The 20,678-nt window shown below is 45.2% G+C and overlaps 1 protein-coding gene across 1 annotated transcript in view; it reads right to left on the bottom strand.

The window, feature by feature from the left end:
- The window catches only part of Tg (thyroglobulin), a 180,146-nt gene that overhangs the window by 21,469 nt on the left and 137,999 nt on the right, over positions 1-20,678 (bottom strand). The window contains exons 42-43 of the mRNA XM_021183215.1: positions 2,879-3,043; positions 1,559-1,726 (exon numbers count right to left, since the gene is read on the bottom strand). Of these exons, the coding sequence (XP_021038874.1) occupies positions 1,559-1,726; positions 2,879-3,043 (333 nt within the window). The remainder of the gene's footprint in view (positions 1-1,558; positions 1,727-2,878; positions 3,044-20,678) is intronic.

The raw sequence follows: 20,678 nt of genomic DNA, 5'->3' as shown, positions 1-20,678 counted from the left end.
TGGGAAAGTCTGAATGGATAGCTAGGCTGGAGGTGTATGCTCCCTCACATCAGGGACTGGTATAGAGAGCAGGGCTCTGGCTTTCTAACAAACACTGCTCCACCATTCCATCTTCTAGGTAAGCAGTGACCAGGTGTGCTCACCAGACACAAGAGTACACAAGAACTCAGCAAGTCAGAAATGGGTGACTAGAAAGACAGAAATGGGTGACCAGTGAGCAATGTACCAAGGCCTAGCTCCCAATGGGTGGGGGCTGGAGAAGCATGAACATGTGTACTGGTTTCTTTGTACTGGTCTTCGGGACATGCAGACCTTCCCAGCAGGGCTGGTTTAGCAGTGAGCCTCCTGCCATATGCCATCATGTTCCTTTATGAGTAAACAAAGGGAATTTTACCTACACCTTGGCTAAGTCAAGGAGAATTGAAATACTGCACTGGGGAAGGATTCTTGTTCCTCTAGTCTGTTGGCTATGACAGAACGTTCCCAAAGCACCACTGGCACGGTGCTAGGGAAGACAAGCCCCCGGCAGCCACACAGTCAAGCAGCCTTCTAATGCTTGGCTAGCATAATTGAGGAATTGGATTTGTGCTGATCTCTGACCCATCATAGCCCATATCAGGAGGCTACCTCTGTCACTGGTGGGGGAACTTTGACTACTCGAGGTGGTATAGGAAGCACCTGCTAGGGCAGCCCTCACCTCCACATGGTCCTTGTCTGAGATGAACCCTAAGCTGAGACTTCCTCCTTTCATGACTGAGAGATAGCATTCAGCACATTTCCAGAGCTAGCATTGTGAGGACAGGGTCTCTTACCTGAAGATCACATGTCCTCTCTCACAGAGAGATATTGCAAGGAAAAGGTTATATTCTGTGTAATTTATCATGTTTGTGGAGAGAGCAGCAACAGAGATTAAGCCGTTCTGTTTTATAACTCCTGAGGCAGTCAGTGTTAACTGCTTGGTGTATCTGTCCACACTATGATCCTTTCATGAAGAAACACAAATATATACATTTGCATACATGCATATACTTGCTTTTTAAACATTAGTGCTAACTCTATTCCATTTTTCTCTACATCTTTGCTTTCTACTTAGCAGCCTATCACAAGCATCCCTCAAGCACACAGAGAGATCAGGCTCATGTTTTTAATAGCTGCATAATATTTAGCAGTTGGAGTGTATCTTAATTTAGTCAGCCAGACATCTGGATTTCTTCCCACTTTTCCCTGCAACAATTAACACTGTGAAAAATATCCTTGCACACATGTTGTGGAAGAGCTGCACTTTTTTGCTTATGGTGAGGTGTCCTTGCGGCTGAAACCTGCTCAGCTTCTACTCCAAGCTTTTCACAGTGATTGATTCACAGCTGCAATTTGTGGGCATATCTATATTAGTCACCTCTTGTAACTGTCCTAGTTCTGACCCCAGCTTCCCCCATGACTATCTTCAGACTCCTATAGCCTTGGTACACAGTCCTCTGTCAGCCACGGAAAGAGTCATTCCTGATCCAGTATTCCAGCAGGAGGCTGCAGAGGCCTTGCCCTGCCTCCCTTTACCTACCTTCACAGCCTTTGCCCTATTGATAAGCCCATCATCCTGGGAACCTCCTATGAGTAGATCCACCTTCACTGGCAGAGGCCTCTTCAACCGTCTGGATGGAAGTTCACGGAGGTACTGGCCATCGACCACAGGGCCCCAGTAGTGGAAAGGGCCACTCACAGCCAGGAGCTGCAGGGTGAGAAAGAAGGCTATTACTTGTATGTGCTTTAGTTTCCTTTAAGAAAACTACAATCTGGGAAGGGGAGGGTAGGGAAGTGGCGGGGAGGGTATGGGGGGACTTTTGGGATAGCATTGGAAATGTAATTGAGGAAAATACATAATAAAAAATTAAAAAAAAAGAAAAAGAAAACTACAATCTTAGCGTTGGCTGTGCAGCTGAAGTTGACAACTGTAGCAAAGCACTAATGGTTCTGACCAGTGACAGGGACTAGGAAGGCCTCTGTGAAAGGAACTCTGCAAGATGAAATCTAGTCCTTCTTTACCTCTGGAGCCCCATAATTCTGCCTCAGAGTGCCTCATAATGTCTTTCTTTTGTAAGACTCTTACATTGGCTTGCTTAGTGGAATCTAAATCATAAATGTTCATGCTCTAACTCCAGCTGGGCCCTAATGGAAAGCAAGGGTCAATGAGCAGGACAGCAGGCAAGCAGGACATCCCGTGACAGTGACAGTGGCTAGGCAACAAATCCTCCTTCAGCAATGCTTAACCCCCAGGAGACCCTCCCAGAGCTCATTGGCTGAAGCAACAAGAGGTTTCCAGGAAGAACGGCAAGAATAGGAAGGGCTTAAAGTTAGTGTCTGTGGCAGGTGACACTAAACAGCATAGCCTATATAGGTGCAGATGAGGACAAGACTTAGTCCATGTCTTAGGGTCCAGATTTGTTATGAGGATCAAGCCTGCTCCTGCATCCTCTACCAATGTCAGAGGCAGCCAACATTGCAAGCTGAGATCAAGGTCTTTTCTGGTAGAAAGGGATGCCCCACTATTGATCTAAGGGTCTATGACCTGACCTTGTGCCTCTATGGTCCTTCTCAAGTTCTATTTCATTTCATCTCTCAACTGTGTCTCCATTATAGGCTCCACTTTGTACATAAGACATCCAAATGACAGAGAAACATATCTTTCAGCAGCAGCCTTGTATGTTCCTTTGTAGCTTGTGGCTCCTGCAAGGACTAGGACTCAGGAGACAAGTTTATCTTTAGTTGGTCATGCACTGGATGTGTAGCTTGGTGGAGACCATCATCACATCTGGTTAGACCTGGGCCTTTCATTTGTAAAGACAAGAGATTGTCCCTCCCCAACCTGTACACCAGCACCTACCTTGGTCTGAGCATCATTCAGAATGTTGGCAGGCTTCTGGCGGAGACATGATACCACTTCCTGGATGGATGAAGTAGGGCATCCAACCTCCTTTGCCAAGGCTGCAGCTTGCTGTTGGGCCCTTTCTCGGCTGATAATTGCAGCCGGGGACAGTGCGGAGCCTCCCTGGAAAAGAAAGAGCAGGGGTTAGGCCGACAGTCTGTACAGCTTTGGCTGCTGCTTAGGACCCTCAGGTCTTAGCAGAGTTCTATAGTTTCTTCCATACGCAGACACATGGGAACCTTTGATATCCTACATGTATGAATGTCAGGGTTGACCTACACAGAACAGCATGCTTGTGTAAACTTGAATAGGTCAGTGAAAACCTTGGTTTCCTTATCTGTGAGGTGAGGGTGCCAGTCTTGCTGTTCAGCTAAAGAAGTGTAATGAGGTCAAGGGTGATATAGCTCTGAATACGGACTGGAAAAGCTTCTGGTAAAGCACTATGCAAAATACAGCCACCTCCTCTGCAGAGAGCTCAAGTAGCAAGGGTTCCTGATTCTAAGTTGTAGTTGAATGTGAACATAGAGGCCCTCTGGAAGACACCATCATTTCAGCTTACAAAGAGGTATATAAGGTACAGAGTAGTTGTTGGTGCCTAGTCAGACATACAGTGAGACATGGAGCGCCTAGAACTCAGCAGTCCTGTCACTGAACCTCTGCAGGTTACTTAGCATGAGTGTGAAGACTGTACACTTGGGAGTATTTCTCTAGTAGAAGCGGCCAACTTCTCTGAGAAGCTGTTGTTAATAAGAGGCACATCAGGGGCCTGAGCACTCAGCCACAGTGAGGCAGACTCTCACACATACCTGGGAGGCTCCTGATGGGAGAGTGTTATACCTATCCCATATTGATGTCTGGTTTTTAGTCTTTAGAGGGACCTGTGACCAGAGCCTGAGGCCAAGCAAGCACTGGGAAGCCCATCGGGGGAACAGGAAAGTACACAGGGGGTGGGCAGGAGGAGGGCTGAAAACTTGGTAGCTATATATAGCCTGATGACCAAAGCCCTTTCCAACATCTCTGAACAGTACAGATAAGGCCAGAGAGCCTGGGCTGCCGACACAAGATAGTGTGAGGTAGCAGACAGTGGTTTTTGTCTTTTACTGTGTTTTATATACTAAATTCAGTATATAATTTAGTGTCTGGTGGTGCCTCCTGCGAGATATACAAAACAGACTTGTGTAAGCATCTGCACTTACAAACAAGAGAGAATCCTCTAGGCTCCTCATGAGAATCAACAGAGGTGCAGGTCAAACTTGCAGCCAGTTGGGGCCTGGAGTGTAGTGACATTGGTAATGAACCATAGTGGGTGACTTGTCGTGAATGTGAGTTTTACACCCTTGATTTATTTCTGTAACACCAAGTGACCACCTGTTTTTTGAAAAAACCACTTGCTATGTTCCTGTAACAGAATGGTACTCACACTCAAGGTCTTCACACTGCAGCACAGCATTCTGTGCTGCTAAGTGCAGGGGGTGGGGTGGTGGTAAGTGGCCCCAGCAGAGATTATCAACTTTCTTAATGCTGCAACTCCTTAATACAGCTCCTCTTGCTGTAGAAACCCCCAGCTATAAAATTATTGTTATTGCTTCTTCATAACTGTAATTCTGCCATTGTTGTGTACTGTAAATACCTGCTATGCAGATATTTTAGGCAACCCCTGTGAGAGGGTCATTTGATTGCTCCCCCACTCCAAAGGTCATGACCCACAGATTGAGAACCAGTAGCCTACAGGAATGCCTGAAAACATGAGGATTTCAGGGTGGGCCTCTGATGTTTTCAATATCTCTGCTAGCTATAAATAGCTGGGCTTCTTGATATGCGGAGGAAGTGGGTAAAGGCGTGGGTTTCACTGACACTGTAAGATAGCTTAGAGAACTTTCCTCTCTCTTTTTGTTGTGATCAGTCTTTCTGAAACCTTGTTCTTTGTGGAAAATCAGCAGTTAAGCAGGCTGTCCTCATTTGGGGGCATTTGTTAGGCCTTACAGCTGCTGGTCCTTGGACAGAGCCTGGGAAAAAAGCCTGAGCTTAGAGGAAAGGGAGCAGACCAGAATTCCAACCCTGTCACTCTGATGGTGTCATTCATAAATTATGACTTCAGTGTGCCCAAGAAGACTCCCTCTCACACCGTTCTTGAAGAAGTTATTATCTGGCAAGGCAACAGAGGTCCATTATGTGTGTGTGCGTGTGCATGTGTGTGTGCATGTGTGTGTGTAACAGTCTTGCTGCCCCAGGTGTGCCCTGATGGCCTTGACTTAAGATCAATGTTCTTATGCAGAAAGAGAGTTCCAAGAGGCCTGCTCTATTTCCTTCCCATGCCTTAGTTCTCCTTTCCTTGCATTCTTGCTGTAATGTATTAACTTCTCAGAGAAGGAAAACCTGGGAAATCCACACCCACCTCCTTACCAGTCAGCACCAGGTTGCATGGGTTGTGGCAGTTTCCGCTCAGAGGGAGACAAAAAGCAGAAGAGTTAGGCAGCACTTCTGTATATCATATCAGAACAGCCCATGAATCCTCAGTCTAGAGGTGTCAGGAAGTTGGAAGCTGTGTACCCCACGTTTCACAGCTGCCAAACATGAGGCACATCTCGGGCAGCCACCTGCAGCACCACACTCTACCCACTATGCACTAGCAGGCTTGTCTGTGGCCTTGGTCCCTGACTGTCTCTGTGAGAAGCAGGGCCAATATCCAGTAGGAAGGCCCTGTCTTAGAAACAGACAGACTGAGGTTTTGGTTCCAGTGCGGTCTGCTATTTTTGTCAGTTCCCATCTTGGCATGGAACCCTGTGATCAACTGCTCCAAAGAAGATACAAGACAACGATGCAAAAAAAAACTTTATACTGTAATCAGCACACAGTGTATGTGAATGCTAATTATCATCAGGAGTGGAATTAGCTATTGGTTTCTTTCCCACAATGCAATGTGCCATCCAGCTTCCTGCTGGGAGGAAGTAGATATATGACTCCACAGCAGTGCAACACCCTGAGGAGCACTGACAGCTCCCACTGAGTTATGGATTCCAGTGAATTCAGCCATCATTTGCTATTCAAGAAGGATCCATCTAAAAGTGTTTTGAGTCTGATTTTATGTAAAGAGTCTTATGTCCTCAAGCTGTGGAAGAGATCCAAGGTTTTTCAAAGTACAGACTGTACACCAGAGTGATAACCCTCTGCTATTGGGACCAGGACAAAGGCTAGAATTCTTATGCACTGAGAACTCCAGGGAGGGGATCCAGGGCTCCTGTATGCCTGGAGAATTCTGCAGAGGGGCAGGAGCTGAGAGGACTTTGAGAAGATGAGCAGAAAGGGGCACTGGCAGGTAAACTACTCCTGGGGAGTGTCAAGGATGGCAGATAGGTTAGGAATGTTGAAGAAAAACCTGGGGTTTAAAGATCCCAGCATCCCTGTAAAAAGCTATATATGTGTTAAAGGAGGGAGCCAACAAACAGAATGGATGGAAACATAAGTAGGCTTTCTAGGAGGAGGAGAGAACTCTGCATAGAAGATGTTGAGAAGTAAGATCAGAAGACAAGTCAATGACAGCCATGTGAGAGGGGGTTGCCATGAGCAAACGAGCCCTAGGGTGCAGGCCAGGCTTCTATAGCTACAGGAAGTCCTCTGGGATTTTGGTCAGACTGAAATGACTTGAGCACACGGCAGACCTTTGAGCAATGACTGAATATGAGTGCCTCAGGGATGTGGGCTACTGAGGGCAGAGCAGTGAAGTGATTTTTCTACCACTGGCTACAGCCGTATGTAAAACAGCCATTGCCTATAGAGAAGTAGGGCAGAAGTGAACTGGGACAAAGAGCAGAATTCTGCTTGATAGCCTTAGTGCTAGAGGAGCTGGAGGAGCTGGAGGAGCTGGAGGAGCTGGAGGAGCTGGAGGAGCTGGAGGAGCTGGAGGAGCTGGAGNGAGGAGCTGGAGGAGCTGGAGGAGCTGGAGGAGCTGGAGGAGCTGGAGGAGCTGGAGGAGCTGGAGGAGCTGGAGCAGTTGGAGGAGCTGGAGGAGCTGGAGGAGCTGGAGGGGCTGGAGGGATCATCTGAGGCAGGAACCCAGCCCAGACTCCTGGGTGGTCCAGGGATTCTGAGTAGAGATTAGAGCCAGAGAATGTGTCCACTGCTTCATATCCTTCTTTTCCCGGAAACACACTCAAACCTGAGCCTGCCACTGAATTCCATGGACGTTGGAATTTGAGCATGCTTCTGAGAGGCAAGAAGAACCTGGGACAGACCTAGAAACTGTAGCAAAGAGATTTTCAAAAGTAGTTCCTATCCAATGTTAACATTCTCTTGTATGCCTTTAACCAAGAGGCATCACTTTGCTTGATCCCTGGGACCACGAGTCATACTGAAGTCTGAAGCATTTCAGGCTTGGCAAAAATCTTAACACAAGTACTGACACTAGTTAATGTAACTTCCATCTTGAAACTAGAATCTACAAAGTCATAGACCACTTCTCTTTTCTTCTTCTTTGGAATCAGTGTTCTTGGTTTTACTTAGGCTATGGAACTTGGGTGGGGAGCATCAAGGTGTGGCTTGCTATTGCTCAGTGTCCTTTGCCTGTCAGATGGTATCGATTTACTGTGGTCTTTCTAACAGGAACAGAGTGGAAGCTGATACAAGCCAAAACCAAGGGCACTTTTGTAAGTAGAAACTGAAGGAGACTAAGTGTACATGTACATGTGTGTGTGTACATATGCATATATTCACGTGGAAAGTGAACAACATTCAGCCTTCATAAGGGGCCTCTTAAGCGCTGGGGCATTAATTTATGTACCTTCTTATTCTGTGATCCCTACAACAACCCTCTATATATTAGCAACTCCTACCCACTTTTCAGATTGGGAGAACACAGTCCATAAGGAGGCAAGGTATGTGAGATCTGGAGACTTGTAATAACAGCCCAAATTATAAAGCCTTTAGCTTCCCCCATGATCTACCCACCTCCCACTAACAACAGCCCCATCTTAGCACAGAGCTTCATGAATTCTTATTCTCATTATGAATGGCTGACAGGTGGCAGCCAATAATAAGGAAGAAGCTTACAGGGGTTGTCAGAGAGCAGGGAGATGATATGGGAGCTTCCCCTGTGTCAATCAGGAGTGAATGATGGAGGCCAGACTTACATGGGGCTCTGTAAAGAAGATTCATGTCTGCAGACTGGGAAGGACACAAGGACAGAACACTGTCCTGTGAAGTCTCTTGGCAAACGTTTACAACCTCTCTGTACTCTGCTTAGTTGCATTAGTGACAGAACCTCTTCTAAAGACCCCAGGCCTCCTTAGGACTTTCTGGTCCCAGGAGGAAAAGGAAGATGCAAGGAAGGAGAGGGGTTTTTCTGCCATGCTTTGGAGGAAGAACACAGCAAATATGTGAGGTCTCGAGAGGAGCTGGGACCTGTGGCCACTACTACAGGAGGGCAGCTAGAAATGTTTCACAGGGGCTAGTTGGGACTAGCCACTGAAGTTTAGGGCAGGTGGAGAGATGGAGATAAGAAATTGATAAGGGCAGGCTTTTCCAGGTGAGAGATATCGCACCCAGCAATTGTGCCAAGAAGGTAAATTGTAAAGGAAAAAAAGAAGAACTGTGTGTGTATGTGTGTGTGTGTGTGTGTGTGTGTGTGTATGTGTGTGCATATGTGTGTACAAAATAAAGCAAAAAGCTGAGCTTCAAATATTTTGCAGCAACATCATAGTGCATAGATATTTTATTTCTTCCCCAAGTAATAGTGATTGCTTAATAATTTAATAAAAACTGATCGGTGTTGGTAAATACCACAGAATAAATGTAAAAAGAGGAGAAGAAGAAGAAGAGAAGCAAATACTGCTTATTTTGATGTTCTTCTGTATATGCCACACTTTATCCCTAGAATTTCCATAGATTCAGAAAGAACATTAAAGATGTTTAATAGCTTCTTGGTACCCAGTAGAAGAGACTGAGAGCCAAGTATTCTGATTCCAGTGTGCTTTTCCATGACAACGCAGTGCTCCAATGAATGACAGGATCCAGGTGAGATTCATGGGCAGTCTGTTCCAACTCTTCACCCTATTACCTGCCCACACCCCAAGATTTCATAGATATTTAAACTTTGTCAATTCCTAGAGCTCCCTGCCTCCACCACTTATAAAGGGCCAGTTGTAGAGTTTACCATCTCCTTATAATTTCAACAGTGTCATTGTCTTCATGAACTGTCATTGCAGTTGCAATTAGAGAGGCATTTAGGACATATTTTAAAAGCTGATTCTACCCTATAGTACGACTGATTCTTGCCATAGGACAGCAGTCATTTGCACATGTCACATGAATTAAGCCACAAGTAAGTGGTATGGCTAAGGCCATTGATGGCCACTTCACATGGAAACAAGTAGTGAGATGGAACAAAAGCCCATTGGAGCAGGGTCTGGGTGAGGGGACAGGCTCCAACAAAAATCTCAAGGACCTCAGTGACCCCTCCCTGGACGTTCCTTTTATTTGGAAATAGACATTTTTTTTTTTTTTGCCCCTCTGGAATGGAGATAGGTGGAATTTGCACCTATCTCATTTTCTCCATGTCTCAAAGACTTGACAAAACACCTTTTGGCATCTGTAAATATGTCATGTTTAGTTAAGTCCATTGCTTTCTGACTGTCAGAATCCATTTAAGTGCATGGCAGTTAAAAATTACTAACTTCCCAGACCAAGGTGTCACCCTTGAAAAATGCCACCTTAATGATAGCTGAGGTGGGGTCGGCACCCCATCGTAAAGAGGACTTGCTTGTCCCTATCATTCATTCCTGAGACCAGCCATCCAGTGGTCCCTGAGACTATGTGGAGAAGGGGACAGCTGGGTCCACAGCTGGCAGGGGAGAGGGTAAACTATGGTTCAACACTTCCTGTCACTGTTCAGTTTTTAATACGTTTCTAGGAAGGCCTAGCCTCATGTCACTTATGGGTAGCTTTGTAGAAGACATACATTTTCTTCGTTTTACAGTTGGATCTGAGATCTGCTTGAACACTATGGTTCAAGACGCAAGACCTAGCCTGCCCTAGGAAATATATGTGTAGAGCATGGTCTGATAGGACAATAGGCCTTGGGAATATAGAATAAGCAGCTGTGAACCTGTTAGAACAGTCCACAACTGCAATGGCCTATCCAAGAGACTGGAGGTGATGCTGGACAAAGAGTCAGAAGTTACCTAGAGTGGGTAGAGACAATACATTGCTCTAACTTGGGTCTCTACATGCTACAGGAGACAGAATGAATGATTGAGAGAGACTGTCTTTTCATCTCTGCAGCTGTCTGTTGAGCCACTGAATTGCAGCCTGTGACTCTAGCTTCCAGTTCCTGTTTGAGACATCCTGTTCCCATAGTCTATGTGTTCAGATGGGCTTGGCATTCCCATGGCACAGCTCACTTCCTTATCTCATGGTCTGAGCCCAGCTCCCACCAGGATGAGGGTACCAACAGCTTCTGAGCTCCTCACTCAAGCAGATCCTTACTTCAATTGCTACCCTGGGCAATCCTGCAGTCTCTTGGTAAGGTTATGATGGACTCTACAGGAAGAATATGCATACTTTTGCACCTCTATCTTTGAAGTATATTTCCTATCATGACCTTCAAATCTGTCAGATGAAAGCAAGTATAAATTATTGTTATTTTGAAGAGATATAAGAAGTGTCTTAGTCAGGGTTTCTATTCCTGCACAAACATCATGACCAAGAAGCAAGCTGGGGAGGAAAGGGTTTATTCGGCTTACACTTCTATACTGCTGTTTATCACCAAAGAAGTCAGGACTGGAACTCAAACAGGTCAGGAATCAGGAGCTGATGCAGAGGCCATGGAGGGATGTTCTTTACTGGCTTCCTTGCTCTGGCTTTCTCAGCCTGCTCTCTTATAGAACCCAAGACTACCAGCCCAGAGATGGTTCCACCCACAAGGGGCCTTTCCCCCTTGATCACTAATTGAGAAAATGCCTTACAGTTGTATCTCACGGAGGCATTTCCTCAACTGAAGCTCCTTTCTCTGTGATAACTCCAGGTGTGTCAAGTTGACACAAAACTAGCGAGTACAGGAAGATTATTTGGAAAATGAAATTTCAGGTTGGAAGCTCTTGCAAAATTCTTCTCATAGCACAGCAATTACCTTTTTTCTTTGTTTATTAGTTTCCTCATCTGTTAAATGGGTACATAAGAATGTCACTAGAGAAGCAGTGAAAGCATGGGCTATGAGGCCATCAGCCAAAATCCAAGTCCAATCCTCACTGATAAGCTGCACGACCTTAGAAAAGCTAAACCTAAAGTCCTGAGGCTTCAGGTTTTTGGTTTAAAGTAAGAGTGAGAAAAATACCTTACTTATATATTTGTTAGGAATTTTAAGGCAGCATGAAAGGGCTTCTTATGTGTACCAAGCTTCCTGAAAATAGTACCAGTGTTTTCAGATATCTTAAGGAGTAATTCAGAGAATTCTTGTGAAAATCAAATGAAATCACAGGTATGAAAAGAGGTAATCTATAAAAATTCTTCATATAAATATCTACTATTGATATTCCTATTGATGCTCAAACTATAATTTTTAAATGGTGGACTATTCTCTAGTTAACCTAGGTGATTCTTAACCTATAGGTGATTCTTAACCTATAGGTTGTGATACATTGAGAGTTGAATGATGCTTTCATAGGGCTTACCTAAGACCAAGACTAAGTCTGTGCTAAGACTAAGGACTGATATTTACATTATGATTCATAACAGTAACAAGATTACAGTTATGAGATATCAACAAAAATAATTTTATGGTTGGGGGCCACCACAGCATGAGGAACTGTGTAAAAGGGTCATAAGTGTTAGGTTGAGAACCGCTGCTCTAGACTAACAGATTAGCATTAGAGTTTCATCTCAGCCAGGGCATTTTCCACGGTCTCCCTTTGCTGATGCAATTAGTCATGGATCAGTGCATGCTGAGCTGACCCTGACAGATATTTTTACACCTAACCAGCTGGTTCTGACTGCGTGTCAGTGACTTAAGTAACATCAAAGTCAACTTTAAGCTTGCCTTTCTTCTGACAATAAAATCTTATCATGAGGAAGTGGAGCATCCAGCCATGAGGAGGCATCCTTAGGAAAGCATGAGGTGGGGTTTCAGTGAGTGTGATAACAATCCTGCTATGGATCTCAGCCTCATGTTGTACTGTTTGAAATACCCAGAGGTGGCTCGCCAGTTACTTTGGCATGGGTACTCACAAGATGAGGGTGCTGGGGCAGAATGGTGCCAAGGTCTTCCTGGGACAGTGTCAGGAAGTTGAGCACAGTGGCCTTATCACCAGCCAGCTGTTTCTAGATTCCCAGTATAGGTCTTTGTTGCTGCTGGGAGTTACTCTATTAGAGGGCTAATTCCAGCAACTTCTGCATAAAGATGCCCCAGGGAATCCAAATCAGCAGAACATGATTAAGGCCTTAAGGTGTTTAGAGATCTTGGGGGAAGGGGGCTTCTTTTCTCTCTGTTTGAAACTCATTCCCTCAGTCTTCTCAGCTCCCTCCTCCCTATGAACATCTACTTGTTCTACACAGACACTGCATCACACTGACTGCTTGTTGTCCCCACCTCTTGTAACTGATGGTGTCTGCAAGTTAGGACTGCAGAGCTAAAGACTGGTCTCATTAGACACTCTTAAAAAATGCTGTCTGTGAGCCGGGCATGGTGGCGCATGCCTTTAATCCCAGCACTCGGGAGGCAGAGGCAGGCAGATTTCTGAGTTCGAGGCCAGCCTGGTCTACAAAGTGAGTTCCAGGACAGGCAGAGCTATACAGAGAAACCCTGTCTCAAAAAATTAAAAAAAAAAAGCTGTCTGTGAGGCACAAAACCCCACAGCATTCCCTTACCATGAACATCATAAGAGATTCTTAAGATTTCAAAACATTTTCAGACTCCTGCTTAGAAACAACCTATTTTCTCTTTGGTATCTGTCAGTAATCATCTCCCAAATGGGATACCCACAGATAGTGCACTGAAGCCCCGCATGAAGGTTCTAGAATATGTGTCTATAGATATTATTTAAGAAATGTCACTCTTTCAGTTTCTGTGAGTTATAGGTACATATTTGCTGTGTTATTTATGGAAACAGTTTATGACTATGAATAATACCCTGAGAATAACTTTTTTTTTCTGTAAGTACATGATCAAGAGTTAGGAAGTGACTAGTCAAACAATAAAGAGACACTGGGTAAAAGATGGAAGCCAGGAAGATACCTTCATCCAGGGGTTCTGCTCTATTGATAGTAGCAGGCATGGCAGCAAACCATTTGACAATAGGTATAGATTACTATGGCAACTGTTGATCTGCAGACAGACACCACCACCATGGAAGCCTACCATCCTTCATCCTTACTGATGCTACATGACATGGCATGATCAACAACACCCTGGTGAGTATCCATGAAGTGCCCAGGACAATAGGGATAGTATCAGAAGGAGGGGACACAGGATTATTTATTAGCCTGTTCGGGTAGATTTGAGAGTGACAGAGAATGAGTCAAAGAGCTAAGATGACTGTCAGTGGCCAGTACTGCCATCACTATCAACTCCAGACAAGACAAAAAATGTAGTCATCCTACAAAAACAGGAATTGAGAAAGAGGTGTGAAGCAAACATTTCATGAGACCCTCAGATGTCTGGCTGTATCAAATTCTGCAACTTTTAAGGATCTCCTAGTCAGTCTTGGTCACCAAAGTCTTGCTAGATGCGTTTTCTGGGGTCCCTGTGCACCAGGGCCCCCACCACATTGTCTTGTCCTGCTTTTCTCTTGTCCCTTCATCCATTCAAGGTTAGCTCAAGAGGGTAGATCAAGTGGCAGCCCTGTCTCCACATATTTCTGCCATGTGCTACCCCACAGAGGCTCCATCACAACTATTTCAACAGGAAAGACGATGGCTTTCAAGCTAGAATATCTGGAAGATAGTAAATTACTCATATGGAGCTGAGACCCACCCAGGCTCTGGAGGCACATTAGTGGGATTAATTAAGCAAGGACTGAATAGGATTCTAGTGAGTCTTGGTACTTCTGCAACCCTCCTGAGCAGAAGGGGTCATGGGGGAAGAGCTTCTACTTTTTTCTTTTGTTGAGGAACTACAGTCCCAGGAGTCTTCCTGCAAAGACAGCGCTTGATGACACACGCCGGTTTGGAAATGGTTTGCAGTGGGTAAACTCAGATCTTCCCACAGGCTACTTCTCTAACTCTAAGCCAATCCCAAAGCAGAACTAGCACTTCTTGAGGAATGGAACTGTCTACTCGTCTCTACATGGGAAAGACAGGCTGAGAGGAAATAAATACAAATGCTCTTATTCCCCAGGCACAGTCTCTTTCTTCATTCATTCAGTGGATCCTTGTGGGTCACCTCTTCAGGTTAGGTTCAGTGGCTATATGTTAGACTCGCTGCTTCCTGTGTCATTTATCAGATTCACTATGGTTTTACCAAGGGTTTACAGAAATGGAGGGTTTGATGGTTTTACAGTACACTAGGAAATGCATGTATATTTCCTCATGAGTCTTCACAAGCAAGAAGTATTATATTATGCTCTGTGAGAGACTTGGAAATCTGTACAAGGCCATATAGCCCTGCCTTTAGCTATCTGGCCTCCATCTTTTGACTTTGACTCCTGTGTTGCAAATACAGCTCCCAAGAGTGTCAAAGAGGGAGTTTTCACTTCTGGTTAGGGGAACTCTGAGATCTACAGAGAATAGGTGAGCTCTGGGTATACATCTGCAGGAGACAGGATGTCCCCACAGGCAGGAAAAGCATCTAAGTGCATTAGAGCTGCCTAACCAAGTACACTAGTACCTGATTCTTCTCACTCAAGGGATGCTACCTGGTTCTTAAGCTTGGATTTCTCATCATCTATTTTTCCCAACATTTATATAGAAAGAAGGAAAATATACCCTGAACTTCCCAGACTTGGGACCTACTGATAGCCTCACATACCTGCCATGAAACACCAAATTGCTTTACAGCATATCTCTCACTGAGCCTAAAGCCTCCAGAACTAAATTCAAAGAAATGAGCTGTGAATTGTTTCAGTTAGGGGGCTGCCAGCTCCAGCTGGGGATTGTGGCAGCTGACCCATGATAGGGGATCTTGTCCCCTTAGCAACGTTAGAAACCACACTGCCCTACTTCATTGAGAGATCCTTGGCTCATTTGTGGCTAACAGCTTGCTGTCTCCCTGTGGCAGTTTATCTGTGTAACTGATAGCTAATTAATTTGCAAAGCCCTCTAGAAATCTGACACAGATGGCTTGAGTGTCTTTGTGGACCTAAATTGTGACCTCTTGAGAGGTAGCTGTCATTTGTTAATACAGTTCAGCCTGGCTGACCACACACTTATCTTGAGACTTCCTGGAAGGCCGACACCTATCTTTAGCTTTTGTACTGACTCCAGGCATTAAGGACCTTGAAGGAATCTACACCGTATGGAAGAAATCCAGCCATATCCTGCTAAACCTCAGTGCACTGTGACGCTGGAGCCCCGGAGTCTTCTGGGTTGTTCTCCAGCTCCCTACCTCCTTACTTCTACTTTTAGTCTACAGATTTGATCAGGTGCCCCTGTCTTCTTTACTAGATTATAACATCTCAAGGACAAAGATGAGTAGAACTATCTATGCCATCTTGCTGTCCACTCTGAATGGACATAAAAGTTTGCAGTCCCACCTAGTGCTTAGCATCAGGGAGTGACCCATTTTGTGCTGGATCTAGGCAATTGGAAAGAACATTTTCCTGGGTGTCCCTTGTGGACAGACAGGGCCTCATGTTGCTGGTACATAGTGCTGAGCACAAACAGTGCCTAGTGCATATCGAGTGCTACAAAAGGCTGGTGAATGAGTGAATGAATCTCAAAACACATGCGTGAATATATGATAGTGTTCTCAATCTCCATGAATTAGGGGAAGATGGTGGATACACTTCTGAAGTACAGGGTGGAAGATGGACCACAGAAAGGTATTCAGAGCACTGCCAGAGCAGAAAAGAGGCCTTTGAGGCAAGTTAACATGATGTTCCTCTGTAGGACCTCTGCCCTTTCACAGGCTTTGACCCTGTAGAGTCTGAGTTCAGGACTGGGATTCTATTCATTGTCTCCCTCTGCCATTGATGTTCCTCAGACTTCCATGGTCACAACAGTAGTTTCTTCTATGTGAACCTCTTACTCCGGCTTGTTGTGAAGCTATCTGACCCCTAAAGTAACAACTCAATGACCCCCACATATACCTTGTCCCCAACCACCACTGCCTGTGGACCTCTGCCCTAGAGCTCACTGTGTCTCCTTTAGAGCAGCACCACAAATGTGGCCTGCCCTCTAGGTCCACCCACTGGCTCTGGTAAGCAAGGCTCAGGCAGGGCAGGACTGTCTCTGGCTTAACATCCTGGCTGATTCCCAGTGACTGGATGGGCAGCCATGTTAAGGGAAGGAATGCCAGTGACAGAAATGAATTCATTCAAGCAGGAGGGGTTCTGCAAAAGGTGCTAAAAAAAGTTGTCCCCCAACTCATGTCTCTCTGAATGTCCCTTCCTCCAGAGCTCTGTCACTCTTCAGTGCATGTGGGGGAAAGCCCCACTTCAGCTGATTCCACTTGCTTGCTCTTCCTCACTGAGGCAACTTCTACAAAGTTCTTACACCATCTGTCTGTAACTTCCCAGCATGCTCTGCACAGAGCTGGCTTTTTACAAGCCAGCTGAATCTGTCTACTACATAGCAAGTACTAAATTTAGCTTCTGCCCCACTGTTTGTATTTCATATTTGCAAAGGACACCCAGCAAGGTTTCTAAATGACTGTTTTGAGTTTTGAGACATAGGCCCCAGACTCTGTCCTGGCTCTGTGAGGACTAACTGTGAACTGTGGGGAAATCACTGAACTCTCTGAGGGGTTTTCAACTTTGGAAATGGGAATGGCAGAGAGCAGTGTGTAGGCACTACTGCCTGCCATTTTTCTCATGAGAAATAGGCTTCTCTCTCACCCAGCAGCATGCTCGTAGCTTTCCCTGCTACAGACAGACACATTATGAAATGATATTTACTGCATATATAACAGTATATTACATGAAGTCACTTGATATTCTAATTTCAAGCCAAGGGAAAATTTGAAAGAGAGCAATGTGTGCACATCCAGTCATCTGAGTCCTCATGGAAGTTGCCTAGCCCCATCCTCTCTCCCCCTTCCTCTTGAGTATATTTGTTTTAGTGAACTGTTGTAGAATGATACACTCCTACATAAATGTCAGCACAAATGTTCCCTGGGAACTAGAGACTTCTTCCACATGGCTGTCATCATCATTGTGTTGTAGGACACTGATAGCCTTGTGACAAACCTCTGTGTCCAGTGTGGGCCTGGGTGTCTTATCCATTTGACAGATTAGAATATGGAGGCCTTCAGTTAAAATGACTTCTTCAGGGCAACCTGGTTGCTTCTAGTTCTTTCTCCTTAAATCAGGGCCCCCTCAAGGATCATGCCTTGCTCTAGCCTGCCATCACTCTTTTTTGTCTGGTAAGCTTTCTTCTAGTAGTACCTCAGTGGAGGCAGGTTTTGTGTTCGGGAACTCTGTTGGGAAGCTCTGTTCTGCATAGGAGTAGCTATCCCCTAGCTTTGGTCCCTGGCAACTGAAACTGGTCTACAGCAGAGCATAGCTCCAGGGACTCCTCTGGGTCCCTTCTGTAGTGACACTAGAGAGCTGCAAAAATGAAGGAACTCTGGCAAAGAAAAGCTGCAGTGAGCTATCCTCAGCCTCCTTGGGATCAGTAAGCTCTGGGGACACAAACGGGCAAATTGTCAGCTTCATCTGCCTTTTAATTAGAAAAAGAGAGGGAAAAAGAGTGTGTTTCTATAAGCTCTGGCCATTTACCATCAAGCTGGCTATATTCTCAAGTGCTTTGTAAAGGAATTAATATGTCCCTTTTCTTCCCCATCGTCCTTGTAGAGAGAAGTCTGTATTACGCCGTTAGAGAAAACAGGAACCTGCCCTCCTACCAGCCCCTTGCCTTTGCCTTCCTTGTTTCAGCAGAGGAAGTGTGAGGCCCTTTAGCAACTACAACTCGGCAGCCTGCTTGATAACATAGGCTTTGCCTGTGCTCCCTCCGGAGCCTGTGTGACCCACTCAGCCTGGAGCAGCAGCAGCTGATGGAGAGCTGGTGACCCTGTACCCATTGACACTCTACTGTCAACTCCCAGGAGAGGCCATGGCCTGCGTCTGAAGGTATTTAGAGAACTATGGCTGGGACAGGGACAAGAGAGACTTTAGGAGCCCTCTGGAGGTACAGCTGTTAGGACTGGGCTTTGGGAAGCTAGAAAAGGACCCCTGAAATTGAGCAGGGTAAAGTCCTGGTGAAGAACTGCCTCAGCACAGTGAATGTTCAGAGGATGCTGAGGAGCTGCATATAAAGGACAGGGTGCTGTGCTAGGTGGGTGGGCAGCCTGTTTTTCTGTCAGGGGAAGTCTGACTCAAGAAACAGCTAGGATGTGATAGCTATGTCACCTTGAGCAAGTCACCTTGAGCAAGTAATTTAAACCACTGTAGACCTCTGTGTTCTCATCTATGGAATAGAAACAGTGCTGCGTAGATGACACAGAGGCTGGTTAGATGAACTGAAGTAGTATATGCACACGCCCAGCGTTGGCCCAGAAACACAGTAGGTGCCCAGTGAGGGCTGTCAGCCAGCCATATGTCTAAAGGTGCAGAGGGCCTTGGGTGACATTAGCAGGGTTATTCGGAGGCTGGTATCTAGAATCTTCCTGGGCAAGGGATACAGTTAACTGACAATTATCTGAGCTTGAAGTAGGCTGCTGGGAGAAGGAGGGCTAAAGAGAAGACCAACATGCAATGCATATAAATCCTGAAATGATGAAATGTTATAAATGAAAGAAATGTTGGAAATTCAAAACTTCATAACTCCATAAATGTGCTATGGTTCCTGTTAAGTGGGCACCTGCTGCATATTGAGAGAAACTGGTATCAGAACAATCTGGGCTGAACCTTCAGAGTGGCCCACCTGGGGACTCTGAATTGGATCTGAACAGATACCTGCTGTGACAGTGTTAAACATACTACTAAGTTACTTTCAGTCAATCTTGAGAACATCCCTGTAAGTCTACAGTTGTTCTTTGCTTTTGACTAGTAAAAAGGGAGGCTGAGAAAGTTTAACTGACTTATTTGAGTCATCTAGCTGGTTGGGAGATATGGGCAGCTTGGAGCGCTAAGGGCCTTCACAGGGGAAGAAAGAGTCTTGGTGAGTACAAAGGACTACAGACAAAGGCCTCCTTGCCTTTTAAGGTTGCTGGAAGATGCTGCGTTGCAAGACTATTTACCTGAGCTGTGTGGCAGTGGGAGGAACGGGACTTCTGGCAACTTCTGTTGGAATATATTTTCCAGCTCCTGGATGATAGTCACGGTACTTAGCATACTGTAGAAGTATAGTGATAATTTGTAGAACAGACACACTGAAATCTACTTGGATAGCCCCTTTTAAAACAGATCTATGATTGGAGTACCTAAGAAGGAATTTCAGGTTTGCCACAAAAGGACTGTGCTACTCTGGGCAAATTCCTTTGCCTCTCTGAAAGTTTGCTTATTTTTCCTTTATCAGAAGGAGCTTAATTTCTGTGATATTTGTAAGAAGTGCACATTATATGCAACATGTAGCTAAGTGGATGTTTTAATCCATTCCTAGCCAGGCAAAGCCTGCCTAGTTACACACACATTTTCAGCAGAAAATTTCTAGTGGTGTTAAATATGGTGAGGTCAAACTACAAAGTCAAGACATGGAACTCCCTCTTTTTTTCTGAAGACAAATTTCTGCTGTTGCTCCAGTGGACAGAAGGAAGCCTCAACAAATGGGTGTCTATCTCAACAAGTGCAACTTGTTCCTAATGGAGAAACCTCCCTGTCTCTCTGGGCTGGAGAAAGGATGACAGAATGTCCTTAAATTCATAGGTTATTCATTTCAGACTACCTTTATCTATCTTCTGCACTCATAGAGATGGTGAGTGGTAATGTTTTGTTTCCTGTTAAGTAGAAAGTTATTTACTGCAGTCCTCCCATGAACTTGGATTGGAAAGTCTAATCAAGAGTCTTCAGAAAACATAGAAGTGGATGCTCAGAGTCAGCTATTGGATGGAACTCAGGGCCCCCAATGGAGGAGCTAGAGAAAGTACCTAAGGAGCTAAAGGGGTCTGAAACCCTATAGGTGGAACAACAATATGAACTAACCAGTACCCCCTGGAGCTCGTGTCTCTAGCTGCATATGTATCAGAAGATGGCCTTGTCAGCCATCAGGAGAAAGAGAGGCCCATTGGTCGTGCAAACTTTGTATGCCTCAGTACAGGGGAATGCCAGGGCCAAGAAGTGGGAGTGGGTGGGTAGGGGAGTCGGGGGAGGGTATGGGGGACTTCTGGGATAGCACTGGAAATGTAAATGAAGAAAATACCTAATTAAAAAAAAAGAGTCTTCAGCAAATCAGACCAAACCATCTGTTAGTCACCTGAGGGGTGGGCATATGAGTACCTCTTGTTATAAGCCTCTGTCTGTTCATCTACCCGTTGTCTACCAACCCACCCACTGACCAACCTATCTTTCCATCCACCCATCCATCTATCCATCCACCCATCCATCCATCTTTCTTTCTTTCTTTTTTCCTTCCTTCCTTCCTTCCTTCCTTCCTTCCTTCCTTCCTTCCTTCCTTCCTTCCTTCCTTCCTTCTTTTTCCTTTTCCTTTTCCTTTTCCTTTTCCTTTTCCTTTTCCTTTC

This window comes from Mus caroli, chromosome 15, assembly GCF_900094665.2.
Source record: "Mus caroli chromosome 15, CAROLI_EIJ_v1.1, whole genome shotgun sequence".
In the NCBI taxonomy this organism is placed as follows: domain Eukaryota; kingdom Metazoa; phylum Chordata; class Mammalia; order Rodentia; family Muridae; genus Mus; species Mus caroli.
This window is presented reverse-complemented; position numbering and strand designations above follow the sequence as displayed.